Genomic DNA, 18647 nt, shown 5'->3' with positions numbered 1-18647 from the left:
CTGCATGCCGCACCGTACCGCCACGCAGCGCCAGGAAATAAAAAGCCGAGGAGAAGGGGGGCCCTTTAACAGAGGCGTACGAGCACAATATAATATCGTACAAGGTGCACAATGACATCGACTGGCTGGTATTGTGGTCGCGCGGGCCGCTTGTTCCCGTGGGATTCCTGTCCGTGAAGGCTTTGACATAATTAGTCCACGTATCGGAATGATCAGCTGTGGGAATAGCCCTCCTAAAACTGTCGATCTACATCTAGTTGTGGAACGAGGCCGCGTCGGGGAGTGTCGAACCCCAATTCTTAGTCCTGACGCTTCGAAAATTTCGATGAGGTCCTCCGAATCGTCGAATATTTTCATTTCCGATGCATAGAGCGGCCCTTTCCATTGATTTAGCTGGCCAAAATGTTTTTATTCAAGCAATGAACTTTAATGAATAAAGTATTTTCCCTTCTGTTCGATGATCTTTTGCCAAAAAGAATAAATAAGAAAATATTTTATTGACTAAAGCTCATCGCTTGAACAAAATAATTCGGTTTCATTTCACCTCAAAATACCGAAATTACTTTCATGCCAACCCAATATTTATAAGTAACAGCATATGTCCACGGTTTAGCTTGAAAAAGGCTTTGCTTATTTCCTTTGTGTGTTTTTCTTGTTCCAGTGAAAAGAATAATATAAACAAAAATGCTTATTGCCCATTTAAAATCTCTAACTTTCGATATAGTTCAGCACTTCACGAGTGCCTGAATGAAAAAAAAAGCTATTAGACTATATAGCATATTTTTGAAATCGCTTTTTGGCCAGATAAATCATTGGAAAGGACCACTGCGCGACGCAGGATCGCGAGGACGGTTGAGAAACGCGGCGAACGCGAGCAGCCTATGCGAAAACACGGATATGGGTCAGCCGGGGTTCGGCAGGATTGGTCGAGCTGTCGTGGCTGTCGAGGTTTGAAGAGGTTCTGTGAGCAGGTGTGCGGGCGGAATCGTTATTATTGTGCCGCGGAACGGTCCTGAACCCGTAGAAAGTGAAGTGGAGGAGGACCTCTGGACCAGTGGAGAGGTCCTTTTCAGAAAAAATGTTCTAAACGGTGGCGTGTACAGCGACGTTCGAGCACGAGACGCGAAGAACGACGAAAACAAAGATGGGTGGTCGGACGAGAGTGGGAGAGAAGGGCGAAGAAAGAGGGGAAGAGACGCGGAGAGGGCAAGTGTACAGTCGGTGAACCCGTACAAATGAACCTTTCAAAAAATCGGATGAAAATTCTACCGGGTTCACTGAACGACGTCATTATCGCCCTGTTAACTCGCGTTTACTAACGATCCGCACGCACTTTTTCGCTCGTTCTGCACGCGGCCGGACCATTTTCCCCGGGAAAACGAGCGAGCAACAGAAAATTGCACTTCACCGTTTTGTTTTCGCCAAGAACCGAGGCGCACTTCAACGTGAACGAGCGAACGAATATAAATGTTCGTTCAAAGAGAACAGGGAACATGTGGGGAAACCAATAAGCGTTTATTGGAGATTTCTCGATGATTCTTGCTCGATCTTACCACCGTGACGAGGAGAAAATACGGATACTCCCGTCGACGATCATCGAGCGTCGACGATTTTTTAACAGTTTCAAGTGGCATCTTCTTCCGCGGGATCGCGAACTCGTTCGCAAATCTCCGGGCAATCGAATCAAATTAATTTCGAGAGAGAAAGCTTTAGCTGTTTTCCGTTGTATCGGTTCGTAGGGGCCAAGGATATCCGTTTTCCTTCGTCGAAAAACTACACGGACCACCGTTGAAAGAGCAAATCCGACGGCCACGAGGCACGAGCACAATGAGAATTCGATGTAATCTCCGGAAATGTTTAGGGGAAAATTAGACCGACAGTTGTCGACGAACCCGTGGGTACCCCGAAACCATTGCTCCCTCTGAAACGGTTTGTCAAAATATTTATTCAGTGCTCTAACCATCGTGCTTTTTTTGTCCCCCATCCCGAATCTATTAGCTCTATCGAAAAGGATTCGTCGGTCGTGTAACTCATACTCGTGCGTGTGTACAACTCGAGACAGCAAATTGTTACACGCTGCTGTCTCCGGTGAGGCAATCAGCCCGATGGCCCCCGTCGATAAGTTGTTAAGGGAATTTATAGTTAGCGCGATTTATAGCGTCGCGTCGCGCCCGTCGAATGCAATTTGCACGGCGAGGCACTTGCACCCGGTGAAATTCGAATTTCCAAGTCCGAATAATGTTTTTATTTTCAATCGGAAAAAGAAAGGTGGCCGTAATGGAAACGGGAGGGAGGACGCTTTAGCGTGGAAGCTCATTAACGCAATGAAAGAAAAGAACTAGTGGCCCGACGACGACCCTCGCCACTGTCAGGACGTGGAGCTATTGCGATGGGAATTTCATGGATTCTCCTCGGCTGTCGCGAATAATGTGCCGATCGTTTCACTGATTTAACGCGGAAAAGTGGACGAACAGGCCGGAAGACGCAGCGCGATTGGTTGTTCCCTTTAATACCTCCTCTTGTCCGGATTTACGATCGCATTTCCCGCCGAGCTTCATTCCGAATCATCAATTAAATCAGCCTGACACTACATAAAACTCCCGTATACCCGCGAATCAAGTTTTTACAGTTTCTCCCGCGTTTATGGTACAAGTTCGACTCTCGACTTTCGTGGAAGGATCTATTTTGTCCTGCATTTCTTTTCTGCAACTTGTCGCTTCGTGACCTGTCCAGCGAGTGACCACCTTTCAGTAAATGAAAGTGTTTAATTATGGGACTGGTCACCCCACAACTGTATTAATTAAACGAGCTGCGACCGTTTGAAGATGGTGAAAATCGCAATTTTTCACGATTTTCGGATTCTTACTTCTTTAAATGTCTGTCGTTTTTCCCCGCATATCATCGACACAGATCTACAAAACGTATTTTTTTAAATTTTCAATACAGGCTCACATAAAAAGGTTGCAAAATACAACTTCTAGTATTTTCTATACAATTCCGACCAATTACAATTTTTCAACAGATTTCTTTTCACATGTAGTCACAGTTGTGCAGAATTACAATTGAATTACTCCAGGAATTATAATTACAAGGTAATTTAACTACACTGTAATTCAGTCATATTGTAATTTATAATTCAGATCTTCACTCAATTAAATTACAATGTAATTCGTAATTGCAATTGGAGTACAATTAGAAAATAGCGTTACGTGTTACGAAGAAGGACGAGGAATAGAAATTACGCCGCATAGACAGCAAACAAGTATATGAAAGAGAAACATACAAACATATCGCACTTCTTCAAAGTTATAATTTAGAGAGCAGTATTTGAATTATATTGTATTTCAATTACACATCTGATTAAAATACTTAGTAATTGAATTAATTGAAAGGTTTGAATGATATAATTCAGTTACGACGTAGTTGAATTACTATACAGGGCGTCTCAGCTGAAGGAGGCCACCTAATTATCTCCTTTTTTTCTAATGGCACAGAAAAAATATTTATGGCATAATTTAAATGGTATCGAAGGAGAAATATATATCATAGAAGAACAATTTTTTTGTCCGGTTATTTTTTTCCATAGTTTTTTCAAGGTCATTGTTATTTTTTATCGGGTAAACTTATATCTTTTTTCATTCCATCTTGTTAATGACTTAAGCATATTCAAATGTATTTTTTCGGCCGCTATAAGATCGAATAAAAAAAATTCGTTTCCCCGTTAAAAAAAATAACGATGACCTTGAAAAAGCTATGAAAAAATAACCGGACAAAAGAAATTGTTCTAATATGATATTCCTCCTTCGATACCATTTAAATTATGCCATAAATATTTTATTTAGGTGACCTCCTTCAGCTGAGACACCGTGCATAATTGAAATACAATGTAGTTCAATTGTGTAATTGATTTACAATGTAATTGAATTAGCACAACTCTGTATGTAGTCAACTAATTGCTCTAACTTCTCAAGAAAGTTCAAATCGTGTAGTCCAGTATTAAAAAAATTATCGTCCGTCTGAGAGCATCCGAATTTAATGGAAGCAGCTATGTATTTTGATATTCGGAGGAATCGGACGTTTCTCCGTCGCATTCTTCGCTATCGCGTCTCGAAGAAGTATCCTGTAGATACGATGTTACTCTCGTCATACGAGCCTCCATCGCTCTCGTGTTCTCTCTGTCTCTCAACCAGCAGAGAAAGAGAGAGAGAGAGGGGAGGAAGAGCCGAAGAACGAAAGCAGAGCCGTAGATTTTACGGCTATCTATCTATCGAGCCATTTCGTACGTGTGCTGGGTACACGGTGAATTTTCTCCGAGTCTCCACCCGTGTTGTGCCTCTGTATTGGACTACGAATTCCTTGGAACTACCCTCCGCGCGCGCGGTCTCCCATCTTTTTCAGGGTGGACCAAGCCACCCGCCGAAATGTGCCAGCCACCCGTTTCTGTTTGAAGAGGGAATTTTACAGTCGAATACACTTGATGCAAGGCGTACACTTCTGTCCGACTATTTCAACCGGTGCGGCGCGCCGTGGAGCAGGAGTTTCTCTGTCTGAACCTGGCCTCGTCTTCGACGGTCTCCTCTCTCTCGCGATCCTATCAATTAACAGTCCTTTCTTTTCCCTCGGAATGCGAGCGACAATTTACTCCTAACGAAACAGCTACCAAATCAAATTATCCTCTTGCCCTACGATCAACCCTACTGAAACTTTCCAAACAGAAACGGTAGGATTGAATAACCCTCGTCCGTCCCTCGTGTCAATTTCAACACTGTTATTTCCATACTGTTCTGTTACTTCTAGGTAAATTTGTCCGAAACTTCGTGACTTTTATTTTCCAATACGAAACACATAGCTAGACGTTTAGATGTTTATGTAATTTGCAATTTTTGTAGACGAATAGTCATTGTAAATCTGAAACGAGAAAAACTCGTACTAAACTCTGTCGAAATTTATATTGTAGCATTTTCCAAGATCCGCAGATGCACTACATCGAAAAATAACTGTTTCCCTTGTTATTTTTTACGAGTTGACACCGAGGGACAGATTCGTCGAACAGGCTAATCGGAATAGCAATTACAAATAGGAGAGAACGAGAAATGGGAAGGCAGGTATTCGCGTATTTTCTTTTCCAATTCGCGAGAGGTACTTTTTGAGAAGCGAGCGGAGCACAAAGCGGCGTTAATTGTCACGTAATCGTAACGACGTTCGGGAGTCTTTCGGGATCGCAAACGAGGCGAGAGAGCGGGTTCTATCCGGAGTCGGAGGAGTTCGGGGGAGAGTTCGCTGGAAAAAAGAAGGGAAACGAGAGAAAAGAGAACGAGAGGCGGCGCGGCGAGACAAAAACAAAAGGATAACCTCGTCCGGTTCGCCTAAGAAACGAGAGCAGCAACTGTTCTCTGCACAAACACGTTAACATTTCTTCAGGGACGAGTGTCGCGTCGGTCTGCTCTGCTCCGCTCTGCACCGCTCTGCTCCGCGAACCGACGGCGGAGAAAAGAGAGCAAACGGGAGAGAAAGAAATAGAGAAGAAAAGAAACGGAAGGAAAAAGAAGAATCGGCGTGAGAGAGACAGAGAGCCGAGAAGGAAGCTACCCCGGCGAAGGTACTGTCGGATAGAGGTGGCGAGCTTTGAAGGTAGAATTCTCCCGGCCACCTCTACCATCCCCCGTTTCGTTCGGCGTAAAAGAACAGGAGAGGGTGTCGGCATTTTTATGTGGGGGCAGTTACGAATTAATTGAATGAGAAAGCCTGATACCTTTCCAGGACGTCCGAGGAAATATGGCTGAAGGATCAAAGAGGCGCTCTTGTCCGTTCTTCTCGCGACGACCAGACATTTTTAAGGTGCATCCTCTCTCGACCTCTTGTCTCGTCAGTTCCCTTTTTATCGCTCATGTATTTTCCTTTTCCCTTCGACCCTCGAGGAAGCAACGCGCCCGGAGAATATGTGCGCGCGATAATAAAAAAACGAATTGCGTGCTACGGCTCGAGAAATACGCGGGCTTTACGCGCGACAGGATTTTACCGTAGCACTTCGTACACGAGCGACAACGATCGTTGTTTGCTCAAAAAAAAAAAAGAAAAAGAAATATCTTCATCCTGGGATTGCTCCTAAGTCGTTTCCAGTTCCACGGCGATATTCGTTTAATTTTCGTGTCCGTTAGCCCCGGCACGCAAGAAGGTATTTCTATTGAGAATGTAATTAGAAATTTGGATGGCAAAGTTATTACCGTTATGATCCATTAGCAAATTAATTACTGAATTTGTAGAGTTCTCGTTTCGTGAACGCCACGGGAACGCGAAAACTTGTCAAACTTTCGAAACTCTCGCCAGAAATTACAACCAACTCTTCGTCGTTAGTCATGAAGTTTCTTAACGAAGTACCTCGCCAGCTATATGTAGCCGTGAACATGAATGGACCCAAAAACTTCGTTAAATGTGATCTTGGGAATATTTCCGGAAATGTCTTCCTGACCGTTACAGAGGGATTTGATACGGAGGGACTCTAGCGAGGGACTCTAGCAAAAATTTTACTCGTCATTCAAATTACCATCAAATCAAAGATTCAGATCTCCGCGTTACAACGACGTCACATCTGACACGTAGAATTCTTTTCCACCTAGAATGGCCGTTCGGTACACCGCGCGAAGGTGCCGCAAGATCGGGTGCACAGGCAGGCGGTCGAAAAAATAGACAACCTGATTTGTTCTCGTCGCGTGGAGGAACCGGAAATACGATTTGTACGTACGATCGATCAAAACCCTCGTCTCTTGGCATCGCGGCCGACGTCGTTCCACCGAAGCAATTCGATGAGCTAACGCCAACTTAACGCTACACACCCCACTGAGCCGCACTCGGTCAGATAACTCGTGGATTTTCGAGCATCGCGCACAGATTCCCGTTCCGCTCGCTCACTTGTAGATTCTTCGATGATTTAACTCGTACCGACCATTTAACGCGTCACCTTCCGATTCCTCCCTGTTTTTCCTTATTTGCAATCGCCAAACAGAACTTCCCAACTGCCTCGCTGTTCAATCGAAAAGCTGCGATCAGTGTGCGTACATCTGTGCTTGCAAGGAAGAACTCCGCATGTCACATACTTCTTTCACTTTAAAGACGTTTCACGATATCTTTTTGAGCTTTGCGAATTTGACTTTCTTTCTGGTAAGTACACAAATCCTATACTCAATTAACACGTCCACCAGTGGTACACGCTATTTATTTAACCCCATGCCCTACGATTTATTTTACAGTTTCAGTGATTAGAACTTTTTTGTAGATCATAATTTCCTAAAAAAGGAGAAAATTTGTATCTATTGTATGGGTATACGTTCTCCAATAGCTGGACATTAACGAAACCAAAATTATTTCGGTTTAAAGGAGATTAGTAGACTGCGGATCTTTATGCAAAATAAAAAATATTTGCATTGATTGCAAGACACAGGAGCCAAATAAAAATGTCATTCTTCTTTCAATTATCTTATTCAGGTGAAACTAACACACTGGTGTCCTTAAATCTTTTTAATACCTCCACTGTTTTAAATTGTACGTATCCATTTTTGTCATAAATGCATAAAATCCGCAGTCTAAAGATTAGCAACATACATTTTTATCAGAATCTTTATCACGAGTCAGACGCGTTTAACACCGTAGAATATGCACTATAAGAAATGCAGTATAAAACAAAGCACGTAAGTTTGTTTAATTGTCGAACAAGAATGCACGGCAAATTGTGGCATGCCATGTTTTCCTTTACAACCACGGATATATTGCCCGCTTCGATCACTAAAATGACCGTCCACTAATTAGCGTGGACGCGAATCAGCCGAGCGACGATAGGCGCGCGAAGATGCGCCGAAAAGGTTCGAGTTTGTTCGCAAGCGGGGACAGAGTTCGCGCGATCGTCCACGATTATCGGGCTAAGGGGGGTGGGTGGCAGGGGGATGATTTCGCGCAAGGGCCGACAGAAGCCGCGGAAAGGGGCGAGTGTTGGAAGGCGTAAGAGAATGGAAATCAATACGTGAAGTGAGCAGCCAGTTTCAGGCAAGAGCCTGCCGGCTTTAGAAAGCCTTGAGACGTCGTCTGTTCATCCTCTTTGTACCCTCGTGTTAAGAGAGCTCGAGCAAGCGCGAGAGCGAACGACACACCGTACGGAACGGCGATGGAAACTTCGAAAGTCCGAGAGAAAGAGAGACGACCGAACTTCCATTCAGGACTAATGGGGTTAAACGCCTTAGCCATCAACCGAACGTCTCCCTCTTGATTCTCGGACGTTTCGATTCGGCTTCACGGGTATATTCCTGGAGTTCAGATCGCGGGCCCCCGCACAACGTTTCGTTTCACTTTTTCCGATCGGTCCCGAGACTCGTTGCGAATATTACACTGCTGGACGAAAGGATAAGACGCTATGCATGTTTGTGTATTATATTCAAAACAAGGAAATGTGCATTTTGCACGTGCTATGTGTTGTGTGCAACTTTGAGTGGAGAATAAGCCTTATACTTTCCTCCAACTCGAGTAAAATCGCTCTAGAGATGACACGCAACACATACAACGTACAAAATGCACATTTCCTTGTTTCGAATACACGCAATGTAGAAATATGCACAGCGTCTTATTCTTTCGTCCAGAATTGTAACAGAAGACTGTGGTAGCTTTCTGAAAAATGCTGCCCTCGAAGATTCTGAGTTTTTCTTGTAGGATTGAACGATCTTCGTGGCGGAATAAGAAAATTGAGAGTAGATCAATTTACCTTTGTGTGCCATATCGTCAGCGGTGACAGAGGCTAGGAGGCCGGTGGCGCCCGGCCATGGAGCGACCGCAGCGCCAAGCTGCTGCGAAGGCAGAATCTTCGGGCTTTTAGGCACTTCCGGTCACTAAAACAAAAAAGTTTCCATCATCATCCAAGAGCAGACATATCTCGAATCATTCGTCGTACCGGATATCTCGGATCTTCCGCGGCTAGGTTCGCGACTGATCGAATCTTCCTGTTCTTGATTCGTATACCGTTAAACTTGAATTGACACTTAAATACAAAAGTCTCCGCACCACGTCGAAGTCGTACAGAGGTATGGACGAGTCGACCTTCCGGCACTGCGATTAGTTTCGTTCTAGTTCCAAAAATATGTCCGCGACGTCAGCCACCTGTGTAAATTCGTGTCGTTTGCGTATCGGTGCGCAAGTGTGATTCGAGTGTCTTTGACCGATTAGAAGCCACGGAAATTGAAGTCAGACAATTCCGTGACATTTTGCCTACAATGAATCAAAATGGAGTATACGAGATTCGAAATTGTTGAAGAATTATACAAATTGAAGATGTCAATGTGTAATTTCTCCTCTATTAAGATCATTACGAGAAGAAGCGACATTCAATTTAGTTTTCATTTCTTGCAATCGGTGCAGGCAATTTTCATTTTGTATAAATCACAATATTCTGCATAAAAGTTATAGCAAAATGTCACTGAACTTCTCGATCGGGGCCGCTGAGCTACGTTACGATCGCGGGTTCCGCGTGTTGGCCAGAAAATTGTAGATTTCTCGAAATAAAACGTACAATCGCGAGCACGGTGGTAGAAGTTGCGTGGAAATCATCGCGGGCTTTATTTTCCCCGATATCGGTTTGCATTCAGACGATATCGACAGTCACGCCTAATTAATATGCTTTCATCGAGCTCAATGACAAGAAAGATCGTAATTACCGCGGCACGATATTCCCCTCTAACATTGAAAAGGTGTCTCTCCGTTCTAATTGGCTCCATCGTAACGAGCTCCGGTGTGGAAAGGGCACGACTTGTTGAGCAAAAGAATCGGCATCGCTTCTCCTACGAGAGAGCTTAACGGCATAATGGCGTTTCTCTGCGGACGCGAAATCCCTTTTAAAAGCTTAGATACACGAGGTCTCGTTTTGAACGGCGCGCACCGCGACGCTCGCCGCCTCGAGTGTCGTAATTACCTCGGCCTCGTGTTCTCCCTCTCTCTCTCTCTCTCTCTCTCTCTCTCTCTCTCTTCTCTCCCTGCAGATGATTCTCTCGCTACGCTCACTTACACGTGTACCGCCCACTAAACCCGTCACCGCGCCGGAATACAAGCGAGAAAGAGAAAACGTGTATCGTTTGGAAGCGACGATAAGGGTCGGGAACAAGCTCGACGGTGCAATAATTAGCGCACAAACGGATCGAACTCGGTTCTCGGGAATTATGAATAAAAATTCACGATTCCCAGCGGGAGTAGTGACTGATTTACTTTTATCCAAAGGAAAACAGCGAATAATACTTTGGTCGGGACGAAGAGATCACAGAAATAGAAGAACAGCGTTCAAACGACACAGGGTGGTCTCTTTGCGAGGTCAAGAGAAAGCGCGCTGCTAATCAGCTAATTAAGGGTATTAAATCCTGGAATGGTTATTTTTTTCAATGCGTGTCGGAGCGCAGACGACAGAGGGAGGCTGTCTCAATGGGACCGGCGGACGAGCGCTCATGGTACGCGAAACAAAACGCGACTACGGATCTCAACACAATAGTTTATTCAGCACGATTGTACGGGGCACAAGGTGAATCGATCATTCGACATTGGTCGATCCGAGAGGATGCTTCTCGACGGATTAGCTCGGAGCAATTTTAATTCGAAAATGAAGACATTTATTTCCACCCAGATTCTTGTTATTCTGTGCAATCTTTTTTACAGTGCGAAATCGTCAGGGTTAATAATCATGATTTAGGTTCTTAAGAATAATTGATTGATTTGACTCGTCTAATTTTTATTCGATATTATTTGAACTTTTAACTTTTTGCACTGGAAGGGCGACATTCAAGATTCAAGAAAATTAAATGGTTTTCTTCATTTTACAGATATGGAATTGATATAATACCTCGTACAATACTTAAATGTTTAATAATTGATTACATACCAGCATATGTAACAATGAAAAGAATATTTTGAATGATCGTACAGCAATTGTTAGTGTCGCCTCTCTCAGAGCCACCACTCGAGTGTTAAGGGTTGATATCAACGTTCCGGAGAATGGTAATTAGACATTTTCGTTTCGTAATTATATTCCACGTTGAGAGACGCGCGTTCGGATATAATGTTCCGTTTCGTACTTCGTTTGTTGGTCTCGAAGGGAGGAAAAATTACGAGATGCGCGTGACAGGGGATTTGAAGCAAAGAGGGCGGAGGAGCGAGGGGGGGCGACAGTAAAAAGAAGAAGTGTCGCGGGAAGGGAGAAAAGTACATCGCACTCGCATATTGTGCAAGGGGATTACCTCGGATTATGCGCGACTGAGCGCAAACAAGATCTCGCTGGCTTGTGTTTACAAGACGCCAAGCTGTCGATTTAGTAAACTCCGACTCGGCTCTCTGTCTTTGCTAATTTGCATCGCGTCGGAGCACTATTAACGCAAAAATCGAATCCGAGGTCGGATCTGCTCCGTTCACCGGACAAATCTACGCAGTACTTTTACCGATCACATTTCATGCAAAATGCCAGTTGGAATGCGGATGTTTATGCATTTACGGCTTCTAAACACTTTCAAAAAATGCCGGTGTATAAAGTTCCACCGAATTTAATACGATTCTTATTTATTTCCGACTCTGAAGAAAAGATTCTGGCATAAATGGAAGAATAGATTCGTGAAACTTCTTCGGTTGTTAGAAAATAATGAATAGACAGCGGATTTGTTTTCTTATTCAAATTGATAAGTTAACCTTTACATCTCGGGTTTTCTGATCATGTTTCACATTGAGAACATGAAAGTAATGAAGTTTCGGGAAAATTTACCTGCAAATAACAGAACAGTAAAACTTATTTCAGGGAAACTGTGTCAAATTGACAGGAGGACGGACGATGGTTAAATTACACCAATCATTTTCGTGGTAAATGCATCAAATCCGCTGTATAATAACAAATAACTGAACGCGTCCGAAGTGCGGATAGAGCTGAAGTATTTACAGAAAAGTTTGCAGCCCTGTTAATGAGTAGACGTGTCGAGTGGAGGTTTCTTTTCTCCCAGAAATGACGTGGTGGCAGCTCGCTCCCGGCGGCTAGAGGGTTAGATATGATAAAGCCAGCTGAACTGATCCTCCCTGTCACCGATCCGGCTTCATCGTAATTCAGCGAACAAAGTGTGACTGATGAACGGGCTTGTAAAGTCTTCCGCGCAAGTTTCGCCGGGACAATTATTCGAGCCGCGTTCTACAGCCCTTCAAGTTCTTTGCGGCGCGTGGTAACAACGCGAAACACCGGGAGAGCTTGGTATTATACACGCGGATGGTAATAGGTTCCATATCCACCAGCTACCGGCGCATTATGCTTTACATTTCCGGCGAAACACTGTTAATGGCACCACCACGACCACCACTACCCACCATTACCGTCACACTCTAAATCCAACCCCGTAGTACACGGTCGAAGCCCGCAGGAATTAACTGCTCGCCCGCTCTCGCGTTCCCCCGTTCCCTCTCTCATCCCCTCCGCTGCCTTACGCAGTGACTTCCGCCACCGCGTCGTTCTATTTCGCTTACGTGTATTAATTAATAATTTCATCAGACGCCACCGTAAACGCAGCATTTATTCGATTCAATAGCAAAAGCAACCCCCTTCTCCGTCGGCATGGGAATGTTCTTCTAAACCATTGTCTCCGATCCACTTAGACAATTCATTATTCGTAGAAACACAGACCGGAATTTAATTCTGTTTCGTGTTCGAAGAATCAGGGATGAATTACTATCGTGGCAATATTTTTGCCCAGCCAACGAACAGAGAGGAAGATTTTATTGGTTCAATGTTAATGCGCGCACGTGTGTAACATTTATACGATTCACCAGTGTTTAACGACACGTTAATAACGCGAACAGTTAACTGGCTGTTAAACGATTATAGATCTTGCGGAAGCCTCTTCAGCCGTGTACAAGGATTTACGTTAATGAAATTCCGCGTTGCCAGAGGAAAATCACCGCTTCCGCCTTCGCGGCGTCATCGCAGGCAACTAATGCGATATTCCTCTTGCTATAAAAAAAAATATTATTTGCCTCGGCGATATTTACAGGGAAACTCTTCAATATTCTCCTCGCGTCTCCGCTACCGTCGATTCAGTGTCTATACCGCGCTATTCTTCTCCTAGGATCTTTATAAATCGTCCGAACTGATTCTTAACCTTCGGTCACTCGCACTCCATTTTCTACGTAACTGTTTACATGGAACATTACGTGACTCCAACATAAATTAATTTTTATTCAGTGTGATAACTACTTCGAGGCAAAATGAGTATTTGCTGGTGCAGGCGGCACCTTTGTTTGTGACAGGTCCAGATAATAATTTAATAATCGTTATCTTTCTGTTTTCCTTCCTTAAAAAGAATGATTTACACAGTAGGTAGTAAAGTAATGATTCTAACCTCTCAGAAAAGCTGAAGCTGTTGGTAGGGTTGCCAGATCTTCTATATTTGATATGAGTCTTCTATATTTGAACTTGATCTCCTATATCATATCTGAATTTTCAAAAATCTTTGAATAAAAAAGTTTAAAATGTGCTGTGTACCTGTTTTACTTGAACTCCTATATTTTGAGCCTATCTCATATACATAATTGCAGTTTTCACTACTTCTTCTATATTTGGATAAAACATTTCTGACAACCCTAGCTGTTGGGTACAATTTTGAAAGAGTTATTCGTTCTTAAGGAGGTCTTTTTGCATTATCTTTGCATTGTCCAGAAATGAGAAGGCGCGTCCCGCACCTCTGCAATCCTGGAACGGAGAATACCCCCTTAAATCGTTCAAAAAAAGAATAAAAAATGAACCTAGACGTTCGAGGGGGTAGAAAATGTCTAGGATCGTCTCCCCCATGGAAACAGATAACCCTACTTTGATCGATTGATCCAGCCGTCGATCGGACGCGGTGCTATTACCTAAGTTGCCCTCGAACGCTCCGTAGCAGTCCCTTCTTGTAGCACTCGAGGAAATAAGTGGTCCGACAGTTCGACATTCGTCGGTGCGGATCGACGTTCGTCCGACGCGACGCGAGGCGAGGCGAAGCGCACAAAACAGTTTGCATTCAGCGAAACCGAAAACTACTAGAAAACCCCGAACAACGAACCCTCGTCGAGTCGGAAAGGCTTGCTGACAATGCGCGCGTCGAATGTCACCGCGGGGTGTCCACACTTGTACGGGCTGGGAAGCATTCATCGCGACGTCGGATACGGGACGTCATTCACTCCCGCGGATTTTACACGGCGAGTCATGTAGTCTATTGCCTAATTACACCATAATACTGTACACGGGAGCTGGGCGAAAGACACGAAGAGGGTGGCAGAGAGAACGCGGAACCGGTGAAGGGATCGACGAAGTCATCGTTGCTCGCTTGTTCTCTCTTATTCGCTCTCTCGTTACCGAGAGAAACGGTGAAACGCAGACAACAGAACTCAACGTATCGTTCAATCACATTCATCTCCGATATAGCGCGCGTATACAGGCTGCATTGTGCCACTTAAGCTGTATTATACGGTACGGTCGTGCAATCTGCATCCTCGCACACCGTGTATGTATTCGCAAACGCGCGCGTCGCGCTCTGATACCGACTATTAAGCGAGAAGACAAGCGACGGAGGGGTTCCTTTCGGAACCAAAGGGACGTCGTCGAGATGTCGGGACGCCAGTATTTAACGTCGCGAGGTTCATCTCTGAAAACCGATTAACCAGGCCCGCCGGCAAAAACATCTCTTTCGCGCCCGCTAACGAGTCTGTCAACTACCTTGTCAACCCTCCTGCCCAGACTTTTCACAATCTCGTTCCCTGCCAACGGTGTCGCGGGTTTCGGTAACACCCTTGTATTATCAATTCAAAAGCCAAATTTATTCACTCTTTGCGGAACAGGGTACACGTTAGTTTCATAGAACCAAGATTCTTCGGAGACTCTTGTTTGGCACGTCGGAAGGTCCTACAGTAGACTCCCATATTTATAACGCGACTAGAAACTTGTTTAACAATAAACCTACTACCACCGGTCAAGATGACCGGTTCCAGATTTATTATTTTACAATTATTGAAATAACAAAATGGATTCTATAAGAATTGATTGTGTAAATATTATGATGGGAGCCGCACAAAGTCTAGTAGGTTTAGTGTAGTAGGTTTAGTGTTAAAAGGACTGTTTAACTCTTTGCATTCGGAGCTATTTTAACTGGAAAATTAAACGTTTCTTCCTAGCTAGAATAATTCCATTCTATATTAATATCTTTCTTTGTACGAATATGAAATTGATGTAATACCTCATACAATGCTTAATTGTTTAGTAACTGATTAGATACCAGCATATTTAATAATGAACACAATATTGTGAACAGTGGTACATGTACGAAACATTGCGTAAGACTGTACGCTTACTGCCACGGAAGATGCACAGTAATTTTAAACAATTTTTCATCATCGCGTTATGTGGGAGTCTATTGTACCTGAATCTAATACGTTTTTCCAACTGCGGATAGTTTAAATATCATTCGGTGTAAACAGACTGCGGATCTTGCGGAAAGTCGGAAATAATATAACAACATCACTAGATTATTCTAATGTCTTCATATTTCTGTGTTCGATCAAGCCGTCTTTCTTATAAAATCCGCGGACTAAATGTAAATGCTCGGTTCACAGTTTGCGCAGGAAGAGCTCCGTGCGTTTTCTACGGACGATTCAGAACAACGTGTGCAATTTAACTTCGAATTGCAATCTCAAAACTTGAAGTTTAGTGTTTCTAGCGTGAATAATGAATGAAAATTATATCAGATTGATATATAAATTTCCATGTAACCAGTTATGTAGAAAGTGAAGCGCGAGTGAGTTACTAACGCTCGAAAAATGCAAGTTCGAAGGCCCCGCGTTCGTGTCGACCAATTTCAAAAATTGAAATCCGGTTTCCGTGTTTCGGTGCAGCCACTTTCCGGCGACAGAGACGCGATTCCCAAAGCGTTGCGCGCCGACGACACGCGAGTTAAACCAGACGGCGAACCAGGAGGTTCGGCGAAAGTTCGCGACTCGTCGGTTCTCTTCTACGAGAGCATGAAAAGTTGTTGCGGTGTGGATAGCGGTCCACGTGACTACGTACCAAAAGCTGCCGTCGGCCGACGCTGCCTCCGGGATCGGCTTGCGGAGGAACCAGCACGAGGAGGAATCCCTGAGCAACGTGATGCCGTGACACAACCGCGTACTTATTCACAGTTTTCACGAATCGTCGGGACGAACCGTGGCGGATCGTCGTACGGGGTACGTCGCTCGTCGAACAGTCACTCGCGTGTCCAGTATGCACTAAACTCGGAGAACGAACACGACCATCGACGCGACCGAACGTGTAATGTCATGAAACGCGACCGATCTCGATCGATCTCGAAACGAATAATCTCTCAGTCCGGTCGAGACGTTTCTCGGACGAAGAAATCGTAGAGTCCCGGCGCTCCTGTGCCGCACTTTTATTCGTCACCGATAACGGAACCGGTCGCGGGAAAATCGTGCAGTTCGAAATGTGGTCGGTCGGGTAATTGCTCGCAACAATTTTACGCTGATCGTTTCGAGCAACTGTGTAAGCCGGGGGTGGCTTGTACGATCCGCACGAGCGCAGCACACGTGCTGCTCTGCAGCGTGATTCTTCTGCTTTCTTGGCTCTCGAGAGTGGCCGTGGTACGAGAGAGAGAGAAAGAGAGAGAGAGAGAAAGAGAGAGTGTGTGTTTGTCTGTGTGAGAAAGAGAGAGAGAGACAGAGAGAGAGAGAGACAGAGGAGCGAGGTAAAGTTAGGGGCGAGCGAGAGGGCTAAAATCGACGAAGAGACGAGAAAAGCGGGCACTAGCGGGCACTCCTGGCCGTGGAAATATTATTAGGTAAAGCACACGCACGGACTGGCACGCACCGACTTGCGGACTCTCGTTGGGTCGTGCTTGCGACCCCGCGATTCGTGTTGGTACCTCGACGTACGTCGGACCAATGGGCGGAGGGCACCGTTACCACCACCACCCTTGCGAGCCGCGGTCGGTGGGGATGCTGGCTCCGCTTCGTGACATCATCGATTCTGAATGGTGGAAATGCTCAACCGTGCGGAAGGCTCATCGGAGGGCGCGTGTTGCACTGTCGCCACGCATGCGCCGACCGGACCCGCTCTCCACAGAAAAAGGGTACGTGCGATAAGTTCGCGCCAGATGGAGACCGACTGCTTGCGCGGCAAGGTGTCTCCTCCCCGATCGTTCGCGTTTGCAAACCTCCCTTCGCTTTTTCCTTGTTCCTCACTCGGAACAACAATCTTTCATCCGACCTGTTAATGTGCTCTGCGATTAGTTTTCCAGGATTCAACTGCGTTGCGAGATGAACTGGCTGCTAGTTGATAGTCTGTCGAGCAGACAGTCTCGGTCCCGAGGCGACCACTTCAGAAAATCAATGACACCCGTTAAACCATAATTTACGCCGGTCCCTTTCGCGTAAAACGGTATCTAGTCGCGCGTGGACCGCTCGTGGGTGTTCGCACTCGAAACTACGGGACAGGGGGGGTGACTCACCCTCTCTTTTTCCGAGTCGGGCCCCCGCGTCCGTGGGAGGGGGATAGGAATAACTGCATCAACCCCTACTCGGTAGCGCGAACGTTTAGGCTCTCTCGCTCTCGCTCCCTCGCAAAGAAACAAGCTCGTTTCACACGAAACACCCCCGCGCGCGGAGACGTGATTTTCCGTTCCGGAAAATTCAGGCTGGCTGGCCCCGGGAGAGCGTGTTTTCGTCAAAGCACCACTTACGGCCGGTACTTTGACCCGAAAGTACGCTATTACCCGCGAAAGTGTGCCATGAAAACCGTTGCCGCAATCGTTAACAAGGTAACAGCCGTCGCTTCGCCGGCCGCGCGTGAATTAGACCAAACAGAGCCAAACGCTACGCGAAGGTCAAGTGTGCCGGCTTTTCAAATGTTTATTCAAGGTGTTTGCTCGATATCGGCAGCACGTGGCCCCCGGAGCGCAACGTTGTTGAAGCTGTTATTCTTGAAAATGAAGTAGACAGCGGATGTTCATGCGAAATAACAATTTTTTATCGAATTTGCACCAAACTGGACTGACATGGAAATTTATTTCTTTGCGGTTCCAGTGATTAAAACCTCTTTACCCCGAAAATTAATATTTTTTGTACAGCTACAATTATTTGTATGCTTAAATATCGATTACAAACGAATCAAATTTTATTTCGTTTGAAAAGAAAGACGTGACATTCATATTTGTTAGACGTTTAATAGGTTCAACATAATTTAACAATAGTTTTAAATTCCTTTAATGTTTCTACTGTTTTAAATTACGCCTACTCCTTGTTTTCAGAAATGCATAAAATCCGCTGTTTACGAACCAAAAAACAGATTACGTGCTTCGTACTAATCGCATACGACCCGCAGGATTATCGATTTGTTGTCCATTTTTTCAATTTATTTTCGAAACGCCTCCGAAATGGAAATTCCGCTTGCATCGTAGTCATAAAGGGATTCGCGAAGCCTGATTCCCCGAAGAGTTTATAGTCCCGTTTAGGCAGCTTTTGGCCAGTTCAGGACATATTTGAGGATCCTGTAAGCTGCAAGTCACGATGTGAACCCAGCTTTAGGAGATCCACGCTGTGGAAGTAACGCGTTTCGATTTTGCGTTAGCTCAGCTACGCGT

The 18647-nt window shown here is 44.9% G+C and overlaps 1 protein-coding gene across 6 annotated transcripts in view; it reads right to left on the bottom strand.

The window, feature by feature from the left end:
* The window catches only part of LOC143213508 (paired box protein Pax-6), an 87859-nt gene extending 70899 nt beyond the window's left edge, over positions 1–16960 (bottom strand). For 2 of the 6 annotated variants that reach the window (XM_076433423.1, XM_076433422.1), the window contains exons 1-2: positions 16082–16960; positions 8747–8870 (exon numbers count right to left, since the gene is read on the bottom strand). In XM_076433423.1, the coding sequence (XP_076289538.1) occupies positions 8747–8759 (13 nt within the window). In that variant the 5' untranslated portion in view covers positions 8760–8870; positions 16082–16960. The remainder of the gene's footprint in view (positions 1–8746; positions 8871–16081) is intronic. The other 4 variants (XM_076433421.1, XM_076433420.1, XM_076433424.1 and 1 more) reach the window with 3 other exon arrangements.
* Between the last annotated feature and the right edge of the window lie 1687 nt (positions 16961–18647).

The sequence above is a fragment of the Lasioglossum baleicum genome, chromosome 11, assembly GCF_051020765.1.
Source record: "Lasioglossum baleicum chromosome 11, iyLasBale1, whole genome shotgun sequence".
Taxonomy (NCBI): domain Eukaryota; kingdom Metazoa; phylum Arthropoda; class Insecta; order Hymenoptera; family Halictidae; genus Lasioglossum; species Lasioglossum baleicum.
The sequence above is the reverse complement of the archived record's forward strand: the minus strand, read 5'-3'. Positions and strand labels throughout refer to the sequence as shown.